The 19,958-nt window shown below is 35.8% G+C and overlaps 1 protein-coding gene across 2 annotated transcripts; it reads right to left on the minus strand.

Moving 5' to 3' along the window:
- Window positions 1-175: 175 nt before the first annotated feature.
- On the minus strand, window positions 176-19,888 carry CycT (Cyclin T). Of its 2 annotated transcripts, XM_066286808.1 has the most exons (8): window positions 19,734-19,888; window positions 14,073-14,285; window positions 13,827-13,994; window positions 13,512-13,770; window positions 12,602-12,647; window positions 10,867-12,546; window positions 10,468-10,673; window positions 176-4,437 (listed from the first exon to the last, which is right to left on the minus strand). In XM_066286808.1, exons 1-8 carry the CDS (start codon window positions 19,886-19,888, stop codon window positions 4,366-4,368), a joined length of 2,799 nt encoding a protein of 932 aa, XP_066142905.1. In that variant the 3' UTR covers window positions 176-4,365. The 2 variants fall into 2 exon arrangements, with proteins under 2 accessions (XP_066142905.1, XP_066142904.1); XM_066286807.1 differs by lacking the exon at window positions 176-4,437 and having other exon boundaries at window positions 7,057-10,673.
- Between the last annotated feature and the right edge of the window lie 70 nt (window positions 19,889-19,958).

Genomic DNA, 19,958 nt, shown 5'->3' on the forward strand with positions numbered 1-19,958 from the left:
GATTTTAAAGGCAATTGAAACGTTCAGTTTGTTCAAATTTGCGCCGAAAAGTCGAGGTAGTATAGTTATGGAGGATCTTATGTTTCTTTAAAATGAAGTATCAATGAAATAGGGATCTTTGGTTTCTTCGCGTGATGGATTAATAAATGAAAGGGAAGTATTGATCACTTGCAGATTTTTAAAAATTTACAAATATATTACAAAACAATAAATTAATCTTCACAAATAATAATAATAGTAACATTAAAACTAGGCGTAACCTCAGAAACAACGCCAGATCTCGTCTAAATACCTATGTACACATTTTTATACGGCATCCTTCAAATAATCGATATTCTCCTTCTAACTAATATATAAAATATTACCAATAATCACAAAATAATTTTAGATGTTTATTGTTATTAAGGGGTCTTTTAAGTTAACACCTAATTATTTATAGGTAGGTTGCACTTATTGCTACGCTTAATGAATATGTAATTAATTACGGTTTTTTTGCAACAATTTTCCGGAAAAGTCAACATTTCTTTTATACATTTTTTTTTCAAATTTTGTGGTCAACTTATTTTCTAGTATCTATATACACGGTGAACCAACAAAAATGAAATTTAGAACTAATGTAAGGATAATTTCCTCCAAATTCACAATCAAAGCATTTGTAATATCGCACTCAAAATTTTGTGTAATTTATTATGAATTGTGTTTGGAATTTTAGTGTTTATGCAGTAGTTGCTACAATGAATATTAAAAAAAGCAAATTCGCTTTATAGTCATTCCTCTGGTTTCAATTCATTATTACAATAGATAGAGATTGAAACGGGGCATATATATCAAATGAAGCAGATGGTTGAGGAAATTAGGCAAAACATTATAATTGACAATGAAGTGCGAGGTCAAGTTAATATATGGAATAAATGGATAAAAATCCCATTTTTGAATACAGTGACTGTGCACTTCTTTTCTGCAGGTGCGTAAGTACGGATTCTAAAAAAATAATAATCGCAGCGTGAATGAAGAAAGTCCACATACGCATGTGCAGAAAGTGATTTTACTGTTACTCGTATTATCACATGTTCACTTTGGCGCACATTTCAAAACCAAAGCTGATTTTTGGTCTAATTTCTTCAATTACATGCTTTATTTTGTGATTATTTAAACTCAATTTAATACTATTTATTTGTAAAAATTAATTGGAACTAGTGAAAAATCATATTCTGTATATTCGTAAGTCTTCCTGCTCTATCAGTGCCATTCTAACTAACACCGTTCCTGCCTCAATTTGTGTCATTTTTTCTGCCCGCTGTTTCCGTTCTTTTATAAGTGTTTTGTACCTATTAAGACTATTTATCTTCAAGACAGTCACGATAAAAATAATAACACACGCGTCATTCAACACGTGGCCAACTGCTGATTGGTCTACATCTGCAGGTAACGAATGGTTTTACAGAGTTGCGATTGGTTTCATTTTCGTTACTTTTATACGTATCTACATGCATATTACTAATTGTTATTTATTGTTCTTAGCGATTTGTTGGTATTCTCATATATTTAAACTTCTAATTCATTAAATTATACTGGCAATAAGCTCACATACCTTCTTTTATTACATTTTAACAGAGGCTAAGTACGGTCCTGTTCAATAGTTTTGGTGTGACTCCACGTGCGTTTATGTGGATCGTGTGTATCTTGAAAATATACAGACTTTAAATAAATCTCGTTGCTGCCCTTATTGGCGTTTTTTTCATCTTTCTCGTGATTTTTAACGTAATTATTATTTCTCGACGTATGACGGTTCCTCAGGCTAAATTCAAACTCGTATCAATTCCTGTTTTATGCATTTAAAATAGAAATTGACGCAACTTTCGGTTTACGTTAGGAACAAAATCGAGAAATCATGCGAAACTTGACCCTATGTAACGTATTTGAAATTGTCGGTGAATTGAAACTTATGGCCACAATGCACGTGATAAATCGACACTTATTCTAATAGCAAACTGAATAAATTCCAGAGACGTAGCGGGCCGAATTAAATTTTTCGGATAGTCGACAAGTGCCTCGTTACAGGAGAGGATTACTTTTCTATGAACTGAGGTCTATTGGTCGCTTACAGAAAATTATTTAAAAACTCATATGCTTTTACTAAATCAAAATGCCTGATTGTCTGTACAAAAGACGTCACACACGCTTCAACTTGCACATCGGCTCAATAATTTAATAGCAGCAGGAAAAACTCAACAATTTTTCTTTCATGGCAGGAGTCGGGGCAATTTTTCTATATTGATTTTTTGAACAATCAAATTGAAAACTTTCACAGTCAGTCGATAATTTCAACAAAAACCGCCGTTCCTATACGGCAACCCAACGAAAAATACAAGCATTTGGCCCTGAAGGTTTTGACTCATTCCTGAGTCAATCGAGATTTAAAACCTTGACTGAACGAAATTTCTTTTTGAATCAGATTAGGATGAGTTGAGTGGACATTTACCGTTAAATTGTAACACGTCAACACACGCTTGTCTTAGTCACTCTTATAATACCAAATAATGCAAACAATAAATAACAAAACAGTTGGCGCATTTCGACATCCGCACTAATGCGTTAAATAGCGACTTTTTAGACTGTTTTTGTTTTATTGTATGTTGGGTAACGTATTAGACAGGGGCAGATAGCATTTCGCGCTCAGTGCGCAAGCTTAGCTGGTTGCCCGAACTTGGCAAGTGTCAAAATTGACGAGTTAACCCGGCTTAAACACCAAGCGTATGCAGGAAGAAATAGTGCTTTTGAATTCCGACAAGTTATGGCGTATTCGGACGTCCTCGCCAGTGCGCACCTCGTGTCGCGATATTCTTTTTTCACTAACCTTGTTTGAGCGATGGCTGTCGGGATTACCCCCTCAGGACGTCGCTGCTTTCTCTCCAGTCAAGCTCTGGCACTGTTCAATGCTACGTTCTTCCGAAACACAACTTCAACTATTTTGCTTGAGAGTCGAACGGTACTCATCTCCAAGGGTGAAGTTATGCGAGACGTAGGTAACCGACGTGCTTTGACGTTGTCATCAGCGTTGGCCCGAGCACTGCATCACCTGCTGGGTTGGCAAGGGTGCCGATCAACAACAAACAAAGAAGGTCTCTCCCTCCTCACATTTAATCAAAAAGCTTGAGCCAATTATTACTCAAAAAAAGAACAAAGGAAATCGTGTGTTTCCAACCCCTTCTAGCCTCATTTGAACTCAGTTTCAAGCCCAAAAAGCAAACTTTAAGTACTTTCATTAACTCAAAAACGCAACTTCCTACTGAACAAAAAAAGGAAAATCAAAACCCACCTTCGCAGCTGTTTACATCCATGGCGCAGCAACTCAGTTCCCAATCGGCCCGTTGACCAAACAACAAACGAATGAAATAAACAAATACTTATAAACTAATCAACCCCGTTCTAAATACCTTGTAAAATCTAAATTAGTTCTTTGTTTATGTACACACTAAGCGACCCAAAACACCAGTCCGATAACGACCGATTTCAGTCCTTTGGATCAAATTAATACACATCACGATTTCGTAGTTTTTTTCTATCACACTTATAACACAACTTCATCTCGGACACATACAGGGCGTCCAAAACTGGGTCAGAAAATACAGGTTTACGCTTTAATCAAACTTACCGTCGCACAAAACCCGCCCAAAAGATAAGTTTCGTCATGATAGCGAAAATAGGCATGGATCACCTGCATTTGACCAACTCAAGGCGTAACACAATGAATTACAAAAGCTGTACAGAGAAGTTTAAAAGGCACAGAATTGAGAAACTGCCATCCTCGGGTAACAAACAGGTAATGTATGCTCTCATGAATCACCTGTTCGGGGATCCACTGACAATAGTTAGCGATAGGGAAAAAATGGAATGGTAAGGAATTACTCGATACCACATGATTATTAAAGGTGATCGCTTAATTATATGGTCCCGACTAAATTTCCTGAGCTTTGGTAATGAAAATAAAGTTCTGATGTCTCGGGAAACTTGATCAGGTAACACCATGAATGTTATCGAGTGACTCTTTTCGAAACATAAAAAAGCTACCAACCAAGCTGACAGAGTCCAAGTTGGCATTATCTAAATATTTATCCAAAATTAATAATCAATTTTGGCTCTGAAGCAACAAACTATTCTGAGGCGACATGCGTTCTGGCAGCAAAAGAGCCACTCTCTAACACGACGGAGAAAGAGCAATATTTGAAGATGATCGTTCCGTTATTTACACAATTTTCTAAAAATTACCAGCTTAACAAAAGCTCATAGAACTCTTAAAAATTACTTAGTTTCTATTGCACCGTTTCTATGCAGATTTAAATCGATCGATGTTTGTTGCTTTACCTACGACGAGCCCTTGGTATACTTAGATTCGGCCAACCTGAGAACGGACCACTCGCCATCACCTTGCGCCACCTGAAAGCACCAAACACCTTAAGACCGAGCACGATGAAAACAAAATAAAAACAAATTAATAAAATGTTAGATTTACAATAGCATGCATGTAAGTGTCAATATTTAAAGCATGCACACCGATAGCACACAGTCAAACACAACAAATAATGCAGACTTGAACCATTATCTTATCAAAGCGTTCGAGCGGTATAATATCTCAAAAACGAACTCCGACTATTGGTTTGCAAATGAGACTTTGAAGCATATACTACCTTTTCATGAACAATATACCATCATCAAATGGCAATAAAACTCACATTTTACTGCGCTATTTCAAATTGACATTGTAGTCGTTACGGAGTAGCCAAATAGGCGCTTTGACACAGCACAATCGTGCTCTTGGATAAGATGGTGAGTGTTTGTGTGGATCGTTGCGTATTTTAAAAAGAAATTTGACTGTATTTTTGCTGTTTAGACATTAAGTGGCTTTATGTAGTCGATAAATTAATGAAACTTGTTAGTTTTCAATTACCAAATGGCTAAAGAAGGTAAGGATATATTACATGAACTTAGCCAAGTTGGCTCTACTCGCTTATAATGATTTGCCTGTACAGAAGTTTTTATAGACATAAGTTTTTACCCGTAAATTCCTCTATCTGGACTTGAACACTCTGACATTATGTTCATGTGAGCACAGACTACTTAAATGTTCACATGAACATAAGTTGCACAATGTGATACGGGACTGTCCGTGCATAGCTTGAAATTCGAATTCCCTTTATTAACATTTTGGTCTCTTACGTTCCTTCGGTATCTGGTATTGTTTCCAAGCTATTTACATAATTATGAGGTAATGCATGCGATTCAATTTGGCCCCAGAATAATAGAAATTCAGAGCAAGACCTGATAATCTACTAAACATTCTCCTAAATAGCTCAAAAACTGTCCAGATCCAGTAAAAATCAAATAGACGAAAAAATTTCTATCTTGACGACTATATATACAGAGTGAGTCAGTTTATAGCAGCTGAATTCTTATTTTAATCAAATTGAGTCTGGTAACGTAAAACCCTTAATTTTTTACTTAGAGGGGTCACCAAATAGCAAATAACTTTTTAAATTGAACGTAAGCAGGATCCTGCAACCTCGTAAATTAAAATTTTTCCTCAAAATCCTCCGTTAAGTAGATGGACACAGCTCGAATGGCTGTGCCCGATGGCAAACCGACTCAGTTGAATTTTGCACAACACTTCTGCATCAGCAACTTCTTCGGTATGCACTATTTCTGCGGATAAGCATTATCAGAATATGTCATGTACGTGCCACGAAATCGATTCGTTGTTACTCGAATAATGGTCAGATTTACAGGTGCCATTTAAACTGAAGGTATTCAACACTTCGGACTCTTAAATGGCTAATTCCCCAAGGTAGCCTTAAGATTTGTTTAAGGTGAACCTATAAAACTGACCATAAATTGCTCGAAAAAACGATTATGCAGATCGCAAAATGGACGTAGCGCACTCGGAATAAAGTCGCACAATCGTTGTTCTGATGTAATACTACTCAAGGTGAAATGGCAGAAATAATATTTAAATTCTCAATTTTGATTAAAGCTGTTTTGGACAGAGCATTGGAGAAGAAAAAAATTACTATAAATCAAAACAGACAGTTGCATCATTCTGATTTGTTGACTTTGACTCACACTGTATTATTTCGAAGATGTCTTACGTGTTCATTCATTAATAAGCGGCTAAAAAGTCAAGTTATATATGCATGGCAAACATTTTTTTACAGTTTTTCTTTTTCCTTAATGATAATTTCTCTTAGTAAATCCTCGTCTATTTTTTTTATTATTATAGAATCAGAATTAAATGGCAGTTTTACTTTGAAACCGACAGTGACAAATAGGCTGCAACAAAGAATTGAATATTATAACACATATGTAGACTGGGAATTTCAGAAGAATTGCCAAGAATCACGAGTGTAACCGTCAACTAAATCTCGATTATTCAAGAAGATCTGAAACTCACTTATTTCAAAAGATAGAAGCCTGGAGTTCGAGCTCATTTTAATGTAAATTTTTGCCATGAATGTATGAGATAATTTACAAAATAATGACATCATTTAAGACGTTCATAACTGCAGTTAATCCTACTCAAACCATGTGATTCTCAAGGCTGTCTCGAGAACGTTGTTTCTTAGCGCTTGCAAATCTGAGCTTTTAAGAGAAGCGGAATTGTCCCAGTCCAAATGTTAACTTTCTTTGTCGAAAATAAAGAAATCTCAGAGAAACGAATTTTGTATGCAACTACACTTTTGGTTCCGGGTAAAAAATACCATGCAGGTTGGATCTAAAAATGTAGGAATTTAATCGTATATTCAATAAATAATTAATGTTACGAGTCTGTTTGAATTTAAAACTGAACGTTCAGATAAGAAATTATCTTTGCATACTGCTTCAGACTAACAGTTAATAACCATGCCTGGTTCAAATTATATTGGTTATTAATATTGATAAACAAGGTGAACTAACACAAGCCACTTGTTTTTATCTACAAGAGGAATGGGTGCGGAACGACGCTTACATGCCATGCTTTAATATAGAAATTAGTATACATGGGAAAATAATCTACAAAGAATCTATAAAAAAATACGACTTTATTTTTGTATAACAATTATTCTTATTGAAGTAAACAGATTTTTTTGCCTTTTTAACACAAGCATTTTCAAAGAAATATTGAAAAAATCTCTCGAGTAATAATGTTGTGCTCGTTGCCTGATTATTATTGTACGATTGTTAAATTGCAGTCATGCTCCCCCATGAACGCAGAAATGTTGATACAACAATTTCCTGGGCAATGCGAATTGTGAGATCAATACTGGGCCATGACTACAACCTTACAGTAACTAAGCGATGCGTTTATTAATGGGACATCGTTAGTAAATTAGATGGAAGAGATCTTAATTATGTATAATGAGCAATTGCACGACAATCTCAGTGGTAATTAATAAGAGGAAAAAAGGTAACAAAAATCTACAATAAAATATAATACCTTTAAAAATTAAAAACAAACTCTGATATACACATAATTATTTAAAATAAAATTCTAGGAAATATTACAACAATACTACCAGATTTAAAAAAAAGGTAAACATTTTAGGACTAGTTTTGATTATAGTGATTTATTATTTTAAATAGTGATTTGTGATCGCTGGCACGTACCAATGGATTTTTTAAGGTTTTTAAACCATAATAATGCCCCAAGAAGAACTGTTCAGTCAAGTCTCAATAAACGTGGCAACAAGGTGAATTGGGAACCAAAAACCGCCGACAACGCTGCATAACCTGAACTAATTTTGACATAAATTATTTCAACCTAAATATCAAGGTCACTTATTTTCCTGGCAATTTGCTTACCAGAGAATTCTCGTTAACAGTTTTCTTTATCAGCAAATTTTGCGTAGAACTACTACGCCGCCATACTACTTCATTGATAGACAGAATACGGAAACATTAATTTTGCATTAGTTTCTTAATAGAAACCACTATGAATCGCATGGTCGATGTCACTGTCGTTCTCAAATCCGTCAAACTCTTTGCAAGATACCGCCCAATTCAATTCGTTGTCGCTAATTGCGTCATCACATTTTTGGCTTGTGATCACAAAAACACAATGGCAGTGTCTTCCAATCAGCTTCTTCCGGCAGAGCTATTGCAATTTGTCAAAAACCGTAATTTTAAAATACTTGAATTACTGTAAAATAGTTAAATTATTGCGTGGAAACTTCTGGTTTCCAGTGCAATACGCTTTAAGGTAGCATTAAAGGGAACTGCGACCACTTCAATCAAGCATTGCAGAACTCCTGTTCCCTGAATGTGCTTATATTTTATTAGCGCAGTGTAGAATTCATCAATTCCCAATAATGTCAAAGGTTTGAACGTTAATACAATATATAAAAATAACATATTGGGTAACGTATGAGTCTTTAACACAGTTGGCAACTGACGAGTTCTTTTCTGTATAGTAGAATATTTTCATATTTAAGTTTTTTGTTGATTTGTTATTTTTTTACATTATTCTTTTCGCGTAAATGTAATCGATGATTAGAAAGGCATTTTTTTTCATTATGCAGTGGTACACAAATCCAATACAGCATCCACAAGAAAAATCAAAGTTGGCTATCAGTGTGACAAACTTAGAATCCCTACAATAAATCTGTCATGCGAAGTACCATCACGAGCAATGTCAGTAATCCAAGTTACCACAAAACCGCGTTCACAGTTTTTGTAATATAAAACTTTTCTTTAAGAAAATACATAGGCATTTATAAAATATAGAATATATCAATATAACAAATAAACTCTCAAAATTTATTCTTAACGAATATTAAAATGGCCGATAAGTTAAACGATCTTGTAACTGACATCCCTCCGGAGATTCTAATGGTTTGCATTATAAAAGTGACCACCCTGTATTTTGACTTGAAATAGTGCATGTTCATGGATTAAAATTTTCAGTAATTACGTTAATATAAATTCTCCAAACAATTGAAATTAGCAAAATACGTTGAATATTAAAAACGTTTCAAATATATATGTTTTTACATATATTGATGAATCCTGTATCCTCCACCCTTTAGAAATGAGCTTCACGTAATGCTTGAAAAATGCTCAGAGTAAAAATGAGTCAGATTCCCTTTTTAAACACTGACAAATCAATAAAACAATCATGGAAACGCCTGTATCAGCCAATAAAGGTACGTATATTTTTAACTTTAACATCTCACCATCCAATACTGATGTGAAATAAGCCTTTTGTTTCCAAATTAACAATTCAAGTTTGCTAGAACTCAGTTCCCCCGTTTCGTCACCGAGTTCGTAAATTCTACTTATGTACTTCACCTACCGAGAGCTCTGCTTGCATCTAACCGTATTTATATATTTCTAATCATTTTTCTTTTTAATTGCAAAATAATACATCACAAGAAATTCGTCAATATAAAATTTCCATCACCTACTGCTCTGTAAATAATATCACGTATTCCAACAATAAAATTGAAATTATTCTGGGGGAGGTGGTGGAGGTGCTTCGTGCGAAGGCGGCGCGTCTGTTGGCAAGGGTGGCTGCCCCACTGTACCACTATACGTTGCCAATTGTTGCTGATAAATGTCAAAATAATTGCCATAAAACGGCTGATACATGCCATAACTCGGCGGTGGTAAATTGACATTTGGCAACGTAGGTGGCGCTACCGAGTATGCATTATAAGCCGCCATTTGCGACATTGCGTAGTGCAAATTGTTGTCCACATGCATTGGTACAGAGGCATTTTGACTTCGTCCAGGGTAACTGGGAGGGGGATGACGGGGATGATTTGAGTTTCTCTGTGCTCTAGAGAAGGATTTTTGAAATGTAGCTGCGCTTACGTTCGTATAGGGAGTGTGAAATACTTGACTGTTATAGAGAGGAGGAGGATAATTTGGAAGCTGGGCTTCTCGTTGGGCCACTGAAGCGTAATGTGGAGGCGGCTTATTTGTGGGTGGCAGTGAGACATTGAGGCTTTGAAGAGAAGGAATTGACAGATTTTTTATTTCAAGCCGATCAGAGGGATGCCCCGGAGAGGTGGCGCTTGCTACTCCCCCAATTTCTCTGTCAATAATATTGAAAATGTCAAGGAAATCTTTGTTAATAGACACTGGTACAGATCTCCCAGTATTATTTATGGTGTTCTCCGTCAACGGAGAAACTGGAATGGGGGAAAGCTTCTTTGGAGGATTGAAATTTTCTAAACAGCTCGGTGAGATCGGAGAGAGAAGTTTTGGAGAAAGTACTTCCACGGTACTGGTAACATCCTTCGGAGTACTGGGCATTAACTCACAAGTCACTTCATTTTTAAGGGTATTATTGTTCTTTTCACTCGGGGCATTATTACGATTTATAACCGATCCTTCATTCAAACTAACATTACTTTCATCCGATTTAATTGTGCTAATACTACTATCAACTTGATCAGTACTTGCAACGCTACTAGAGGGCGGAGTTTCGCTTACCTTGGTATAAGAATGTCTGCCGTTTTGCTTGGACTCCCTGTGGCTGGATTTGGTTTGTTTTGAGGCCGGGGCGTCTCCACCACTTAAAGATCGGTCTCTGTCCCTTTTACGACTCGAACTGGATCCACTCAGGGACATGTCCAAGGAGGTCATGCCGCTTTGGTTGCAGTTAGTAATAATCTCTTTGGGGATTTTAATCTTGAGCCCTGAAATTTAAAATTTATTTTTTAGAGAGATTTTTAGAAGTGTTTAGGTTAAAATTCTATACAACGAAATTGCTGCTCGACTATACGTATTATGTGAAACAGATATGTGATGTTCAAGTTTACTATGATTTATTGGCACCATTGAAAATATTGACGTTCTCTAACAAATCCAAATGAAAACAAAAATACTCACCTCCAGAACTAGACTGGAGCAACATCGGATTCCCTATACTTTCAGTCCTGATTTTATCTTTGGGAATCTTGATTTTCAACTGATTCACCGGAATCACCTGCTGAATCTTATCTTTCTGTATCTTAATCTTAATTGGCTCACTGATCTGGGGGGTCGGCTCTTCAATACTCTCTTTATGTTTATGCTTTTCGCGATTTTTATCCTTGTGCTTCCTTTTTTTCTCCTCTTTCTCCTCCTTGCTCCTGCCCTTGTCTTTGTGCTTATGCTTGTCCTTCTTCTTTTTGCTCTTGTGTCTGTGTTCTTTCTCTTGATGAGGTGTCGGGGTGACTAAAGCTGCACATTCACTCGGAGCTTCCGTAATTTCTGGTTTAATCGAAGTAGAAGCGGCGACACCTGGGAGATGCGATGTGGTTCCAACTCCCTTTAGAAGGTCACTAATGATGGAAGGGTTAGTTTCTAGACCGTTTACTACTTGACTCATTGAAGTCTCTTTGATTTCTGTGCTAATATCAGTTTTGCAAATACCCTCGGACTGCTCTGAGGCGCTGCACTGCATGGTGTCTGACGAACTAGACAATCCAGACATGCCAATGGTGCTATCTCGCATTAGATTCTCAAACCCTTCAACTTGGTCGATTTTTTTCATGGTAGGTCGTAGTTCCGGCTCTGAACTACTCGAATAATTTCGATTCCTCATACTTGGCACGCTAGGAGGAGAGGTAATCGGCGACAAAACTGATAAATTGGGAGTCAGCGGTTCAGCTTTAACTTCGAGTTTAATAGGTAGCTGTGGATGATCAGGGGTCTGATCAGGCGAAAAGAGGCTTGGCCTTTTTATAACGGCGGGAGTAGGAATTTCTTCTTTCATAGTAACAGGTTCAGTCTTAATTTTAATATCAGTGGCTTCATGAGATACAGGGAGTTTGTTATCATAAGATCCATTGACGTTTCCATTGAACTGCGGCTTCACTGGCGCGATAGTAGCCTTCGGGACGGACTTATTACTATCTAAACTAAAAGGCGACTTGCTTTTATGCGAGGTAGAACTTGATGAAGATGTTTTATGGTGAGTACTGTTTTTGTCGAAACTAGAAGTCAGGTGTTTCCGGATAACGTCCGTCTCCGTTTTCACGTGTGGTGGTTTCTGATCCTCATAGCGGCGCATCAACTCCGCTTTCGACGCGGATTTATTCAGATCAGTCCTCGGTCGGTTCGGATCCTTTAAATTATGCCGCACATCAGAATAATTGGTTATATTTGCATCAGTCTGCAAACCCGGCTTTCCGAGCATTGCATCCCGTTTGGGCACTTCTTTATCACTGCGCGCCGCGAGCAATTCTTTCCCGTGCTCACGATTTGGGTCCCGGACTGTGGGAATACCGAAGGGAGAGTCTTTGGCGGCCTCTCTTAATATATCTCTGGGCTCATTTCTATTTGACCCTGGATAGGGCATACCCGAAGGAGGCTGCCGGGAGTGCTGTTTCATTTTGGTTGGATCGCCTGGCGGCCTCTCAGGTCGATGGTGATGAGATTGATGATTTAACGTTATGCCGCTCATGTGAGCTATCCGTTCTTTCTCTTTTCGCTCCTTATACTCTCTTTCTCTTTGCTCTTGAGTCCGGTGACTGCTTGAAGCAGCATCTGGTGGTCGAGTTGACCTATGTTTATGATGATCGTCACCTAAAATACCCCGCGATTATTCGCAAGGAATACTTTAATAGGATTTCTATTGTACCTTTGTATTCTAAGGATCTCAAACTACCGCCCTTGGAGTCTTGATCCTATAAGGGAAGAAATATGTAGAAAATTAGTTAAACATCCTAACAGGACTTAGAAGAGTGAAACGGTTTATGGTTTGCTACTTATCGAGTACTCGATTATGGTTATTTGACATTGACAACAATTATGAAATGAAAAAAGTTTCGCTCTTCCAGTCTTCAATCTAATTTCAATAAAACGGTCAAAAGATAAAAGAAATTATCGAAATGTGTGGCCGAGTTAGAATGCTGTTTTTCATGTTGTAATGGTATTTTCTAAATATATTCTACACATTTGAGTGGGATGGTTCGTTTGCTCTATGATGGTTGTTGGGAATAACATCGCACACACAAGTAGGGCTTGGTGAAACGGTGGAATTACACACATGTAGGGGTTGGTAAAGCGGTGGAATTGCACACTATTTTCAGTTTTCGATAACTGATTCCTTGCGAAAATACAATCAGGTGCTGGCATTCCGATGGAATGCATTGGATTTGCATTATTTTTCGAAGGAAGAATACGCTATTAAAGTTTATGCAATCCGAAACGTCCTGTATAACTCGCAGTACAGAGTATTTTCAGTACATACACTTCTTCTGTGTCGACTTTAGCCCCGTGGCGTAAGGAAAATTTAGATTATTATTGGGTGGCTGTATCATCACAAATGATAAATTAACTCATAACAGATTAATACAGGAAATGAGTGCTGCCTGCAACTTTTATCATTCCAGGTAAAATCCTGAGATATGATGGACTTATTAAGTGTCAAATACGACAAATTATTCCAGAGCATTCAACTCACTTTCAATTTGACTGTCAGTCAGGACTCATTTGATCACTAATAATCAAATATGTCTTTTTTTATTGATATGAACAAAATGGCTTACCAAAGGACTCACAGAACTCTCAGGCTTTGGCCCAATTTTCTCTTTCAGCCGCGAGGGGCAATTTTCAAATATAACCAAAAACTCATTGGTCAGCTGCTGCAGAAGTTCCGCAGTAACAGTAGGATCCACGTAAGTATACCATTCCTTTTTTTCATTCGATAATGGTATTTCCCAATTCGACCACTTACACGCTAATAATATACAAAAACACGCCACTACCGTGGGTTTGTACTGGATACACATTGTTGTTAAGTGTAGACTGCAAAAGAAAACTGTATGTTAAACCAAACGGATGTTTCGTAAATAAATTCTTACCTATTACTAGCCATGAAATATGACGTTTGCGCCAAATCCTTGCTGGCCCTTACTAAGTGACAGCATCTAACTACGTATGTGTGGGGATGATCTATGGCAACATCGAAGCCAAGTGTTTGTAAAAGCACATTTTCGTTAAACACCAAATCTTGTGATTGGGCCGCATACCTAAGTACCAAAAATTAAGTCTTATAATTAAGCAAAAATTGCCATGGGGCAAGAATTTCTTCTAGTGGGAAACCTTACCGTTCAGAATTAATGTCAAAACTTCGATCTCTAGGATTCCGACAGATATTAGCCACTCGAATAACATATTCGAGCTTCCTAGGTTGTTCTTCAACCTTGGCGGCCAAGAAAAGGGCTGCTGCTGCCATTTGGTACCAGGGGAAGTTGGTGAATGAGTGAAACACATAGAATCTATGCATGTAGACTATCGCCGTGTTTATACACAATTGCGATCTAAGCTGTTATTAAGGAAATATCTGGCTTTTTTTGTGGAAATATTAGAAAATAGAATAGGTCATCTAGTCTAAATAAAGAAGTGCTCAAAGTCCATTATCGCTTGCTATGTTAATTTATTGAACTGCCAGCATAGAAATGCTAGAGTTTAACACTCTTAAATCCAATAAAAAGGATGAGTGGATAAACATAAATTTTTAAAAAGATGCACAATTCCCAAAAAATACCTAAAACGAGATATATTTAAGAATATGATAAATGAAACGCTCGAATGATCGTTGCGTGTTGAAGAATGTCTAGAATATTTTAACATTTTCAAAGAACAAATTGTGCAATGAAAGCGAAGATTGGTAAACCATCTAAAAGTTCATTCAACTCTCTTTAAAAGAATGTGCACAGTTTACTGCTGCATTAAAGAATTAGAATGTCGCACAGGTTTTATTTCCAAGTGATTGCTTCACTGAGTCGTAAGTTTCGTTCGAATCTATAAGTGTTAATGAAATACATTTTTCATGTAAGGAAAGATAAATATAAAACAATTTTGATTTAATTTTGTGAATTTGGTTGAATCCAACATAGTGACATATTTTTGACAACCGTTGGCCTGTAATGGTGGCGAATTTTAAGTACCAACTTAGAGGGTTTTAATTATCAATTCAACATTATTACAGTTTTTGAAATTCCATTGGAGGGAAATTCGAAAAAGTTTACACGATAGCCTAGGACTGTAAGCTTTCCAAAAAATTTAATTGATACAGACACAATCCCCAAATGAAACGTGGGAACACGGAATCCTGTGATACATTTATTTTTAATTCATTTTTCTTCAATATTTCGTAAACTAAATGAAATTTGGCAACACTATTTCCGGATATTAGTTTAAGTTGATTTAGCAATTTTAGTCTCATTTATCCTTTAACTTTCAAATCCCGAAAGTTTGTTTAATGCCCTGTAACCCTAATCAAAATTTACTGAATTACTTCCCGCAAATAGTTTCCCAATTCATTTCCTCATAGAATAAATTAATTCTAAACAAAGCGCAGTAGAATTTTTGATCCTTCTTACGATAAACCAATATAAAGTTTCACATGTTACTTAGCAAATTTGCATACATTTTTTTCGAAATACCATGAAAGCGCCATATTTTCAAAACTAATAATTGTCGTTAACATGTAATGCTCGCCAATTATAGGGAATAAGAGTACTGCAATTAACTTTCAAATATTTATAGAAATTCTCCAAAAACTCGCGGACAATCTCACCAAAAGGATTTTTTTATAATATATTTTCTGATGTGTATTAAACTAGTTTATCTAATTTTGTCAAGGAAATCAGCGAAATTACTTCCATGCAAATAGTAATTGAAGTTTCGTTCCACTTGCGATAAAATAGTCTAAAACTCTACTTGACATGCTAGGTAGTGAAGATAAAACATGGAGTAAATCTGCGCAATCTCATGTGACGCAACTATCGCGCTTGTTTCCCCATCACTCGACCCACCGCCATTTTTTATTTTTGATCTTTATTCAGTCTTTGTGAACTACGCGTTCGAATAATACTGCGGCTGCAGCAGCGCAGAAGCAGCTAGCGGCAGCAACACCACGAAAAGTTCCTGCACCGCAACTATTTTCCGCATCGAACATGGCGCTGGCGCTCGGGACAAAGGAAACGACTTGGTTACTTTTGGCTTGGATTATCAGTGTTTTGATTACTTTTATTATTTTTTCTTTATTATTGTTTTTTTCAATTTAAACTAGAATCCGGAATAACCTAGAATTTTTTTCAGGTTTCGCTAGGCCCACAACGAACGGTGGTTTTGACCCCATACTAGTGCCGCGATAAAGGACATAGGAGTAATAGGTATACGATATTGATTTGCAGAGACCCAAGCTAACAAATCCTGGTAACTATGTCAATAGGATAACTGATTCCTGCGGTTTCAAAGAATCATTTAAATGAAAATTACTGGCAAATCACCCGGAAATTTCAATAAGGGTTTTAATAGTGCGATTTTGCAAATTAAAGGGTTTTTCATGCAGAAATGCACTAGTTCGACGAATTCCAGGGAATTTTAATAAAAAGTTCTACCAAAAAACTTTAGAGTTTTATTTAGAACAGAACTGCGTCAACTTCGGCAAGACCTTGCAGTCGAATGACGCCATAATTTTAAATTGGTGATAATGTCACCAAATGTGCGTGGGCGCCGTCATATTGATAGTCACGTAGGTAGATGGTAATGAAAAACTTCACCGAATCATCTATTAATCACTTCCCCACGACTTTTGCTACGAAATACGCGAATTTACTGATCACTCAATGGTCAAAAACGATCGCAAGTATTAAAACTACTTTAACATCCATAATACTAACAATCCGGTTACATTCTAATCAAGTACTCAAGTGGATTGTACTTTATTTATCTCCACTTCCTCTTGTGCCAAAATTAGCAGAAAATCGTCACTATTACCAGCTATCATAACGAGCTTAACTTGACAGACTCATCAGTGTATTAAAAGGCATTTCCTTCTTTTTTTCTGGGAGATTAATCGTAGAAAAATGGCTAAAGGAAAAAATGTCCTTATATCATGTTAACCGTAGTGATCTCTGAGCAAATTTCTATTAAAATGATCAATCAAATATTTGGGCTTAATGGTATCAAAGGAGTCATTTTTTGGCCTAAAACAGCTCCGCTTACATTAGGTTCATACAATTTTTTTTGCTTTCAAGTTGGCAAAGCACAAGTTAAAACCTTTTTTATATACATATTATGACACTCAGTATGCATAATAAAATATTAGATAAGATGGAATAAAATACCCGGCTGTCCGAGCTTAATTAAATTTCCAATTTTATCTCCAGGCCAGGTTGAAAATTATTCGAAATTAGAAATGTAATACGTAATACTACTTATCGAAATAATTATACAAATAGGCCCATTAGATTAAAGTTACTCAAAGGATGACTTGAAGAAAGATGAATAATCTCAAAATTTTAATTATCCTTGCTAATTACCATAGGTATCTTCAAGGTTGCTGTTTATAGAAATATTTTTATTTTGGATATTTTGTTTGTGGGTGACAAAAATTTGGTATCACTTCCAATGCAAAATAGGTTGTTTTGAATTTCTCCCATACTCAAATATATTAAACGGCTAATTATTTGTTACGTAGATCTTTAAATCAATAGGTTTTGGTTACTGAATGACAATGTCATGTAGGCTCATTCGACAGAGAGAAATAAACTAGTTAGACAATCATTTAAGGGCAGTAGTTCTGATTTGATTCCTAATTTAAAGTCTTCAGGGGGTTTTATTGATGCCAATAGCAAAACCATTAATGCACTGTTGATTTTACGATGCAGCAATCATAAATTCCTATTAACATTACTAAAACATTTATAATCAATTTGTTGGAAACTTTAATTTGACTAGACACTTTTTAAAGGGTTAATAGGAAACATTACCTGCATAAGGAATTTTAAACAAAATGCCAATAAAAGAATAAAGAGTAAATAAATCAAGAGAAACTAAATAAATATAAACATCATAACAAAAGTAATATGAATCAATTTATTATTTTTTTAATTATCAATATACAGTAATTTTTTGCTCTGAAGTAAAAATGGAATTATAGTTTGACATAACGTAAGTTGTATTGTTACTTGTTAATGTTAATATCAACATAAACATAATATTTTCAACGCAAATTACAGATTACCTTAATGGTATGAATTTATGTGCAGTCCTTCCTTATCTTTGCCGTTGTGTCTATATTTTTAAAAATCTAATGCCCCATAGGAAACAAAACCAAAAAAGGAAAGGCCAAACAATACTAATTTTGTGAAATAAAAACTAGTGTCAAAATACTTTCAAAATGAACAATAGTCAACTATGAACATACTGTCAGCTTTCTGTCAGGCCATGAAGTACTTTGATTTCTTAATGCATTCAGTATTTTTTTTAAAGCGCAACATAGACATCAGCCATTTAACGGTTACCCAATAATTGATAAATTAAAATAGCTGCCACTTTAACAGAGCTTAACTCAGATTATAAAAATTTAGAAAGCAAAAAATATAAATACTAATTTATTTAAACCTGACCAGAACGAGCAATACGTTTTCTTAAGCAGTGTACCTAACGTTTCCTAGTAGTAACTTGAGAATTTTCACAACTAAAGTGAACTGACTACCTGCATGACTACTTATGAGAACTTGTGCATATTTCGCCAAGAATTGTTTCAACCAGACAGTGGATCACTGACAAGGCCAGTCACTAATATGAGTAAAATATTTTCAATAATATTAAACGTTGGTTTTCAAAATCAATCATACCTTCTCGGAAGTAAAATTTCTAATAACCTCATGGGGTTTTTTAAGTCTCGGGTTTCATATGATTTTTTAAAATAATTTATTTGTATTTCTTGGAGAAATGCACAGCAGTTTCTTAGATGAGACCCCCCTTGATAGTACATCTTTAAGACATGATACAAATCAAGAGAAATTAGACTGATGTTACACTAAGCATGTGGGCCTAAAGCCATGGTTGCACATGTTATTCTAGTATGCAATTCAATTGATCTGTGTTACTAGTCTTCAAGCTGTATTTGCTGTATATCACATATTGCATGTATTATGTTTCTGGTATGTAACTGGCCTATCAGGTATAGTTGATTAATGATTGATTAATGGCACTTCCTATCTCCACGTGGTAAGCATTCTATGGTGTTGTCATTGTTTACAACTCTAAGTACAATGGTTAGCCTACATTTACACTAGCATGACCCCAATCTATGAATTTCCCTCCGCATTTGTCCATGTTTTACTTCCTTACTGTAAGGTTAACTATGATAGCAACCTAATGTTATAACCCACACAAAAAGTAAAAATGTGCAAATAATAACAGTAGTTTGAGAACAATAGGCTTTTTGGAAGGTTACATTGTTTAACTAAATTAGGAGTGACATCTGGGATACTATTTACTTTATATTTCAAGCTAAATAACTTGATGTTATTCAGGTAAGTAATCTTAAGAACTTTCCGAAAATGTCTATTGAATAGTTGGATGTGGTCAAATTTAAATTAATTATATATTAAAAGATGACCTAAAATAAACAATACATATTTTTGGTAAAAAACTCCTGAAAATTAAGTAAAAATTAAAATTTTTTTGGGGGGCAAGGTGAGATTTCCAAACTCATTTTCATTTTCACCAATTCTAGGTCAAGGTTAAAGAGTAGAAATCAATAAATTATATCTTTTGGAAATTGTGGCATCCTTTACAAACGCGCAATTCTAGTACAGGAAAAAAACCCTAGAAGACAATTATCCACTCTACCTTTACCTAAAATCCTTCCAGCGCCCCTACAGCAAGCATAAACAGGGGCAAATGGACTTTGACCATGCGTTTCTAGAAATTTGCGTTCATTGCAAAATCGATTGGAAGGATACACTTGCAATCTCTGCCCCATGTCCTGGATAAAATTGGCTGCCTGTTGCCTGTATTGCAACTCCTTATACGCATCGAATCCATATTTTCTGGATGGGGTACTTTCCAACTGTTCCTTGGTAAAATACCATCTTTCGCTGTTGCTCGTGTTTGCCATTGACACTTTTCGCACAACACGGAATAAGGACAGTCAGCAAAGCAGATGGCGCTGACTTTTATTTTTATTA

Source organism: Euwallacea fornicatus, chromosome 10 (genome assembly GCF_040115645.1).
Source record: "Euwallacea fornicatus isolate EFF26 chromosome 10, ASM4011564v1, whole genome shotgun sequence".
Taxonomy (NCBI): domain Eukaryota; kingdom Metazoa; phylum Arthropoda; class Insecta; order Coleoptera; family Curculionidae; genus Euwallacea; species Euwallacea fornicatus.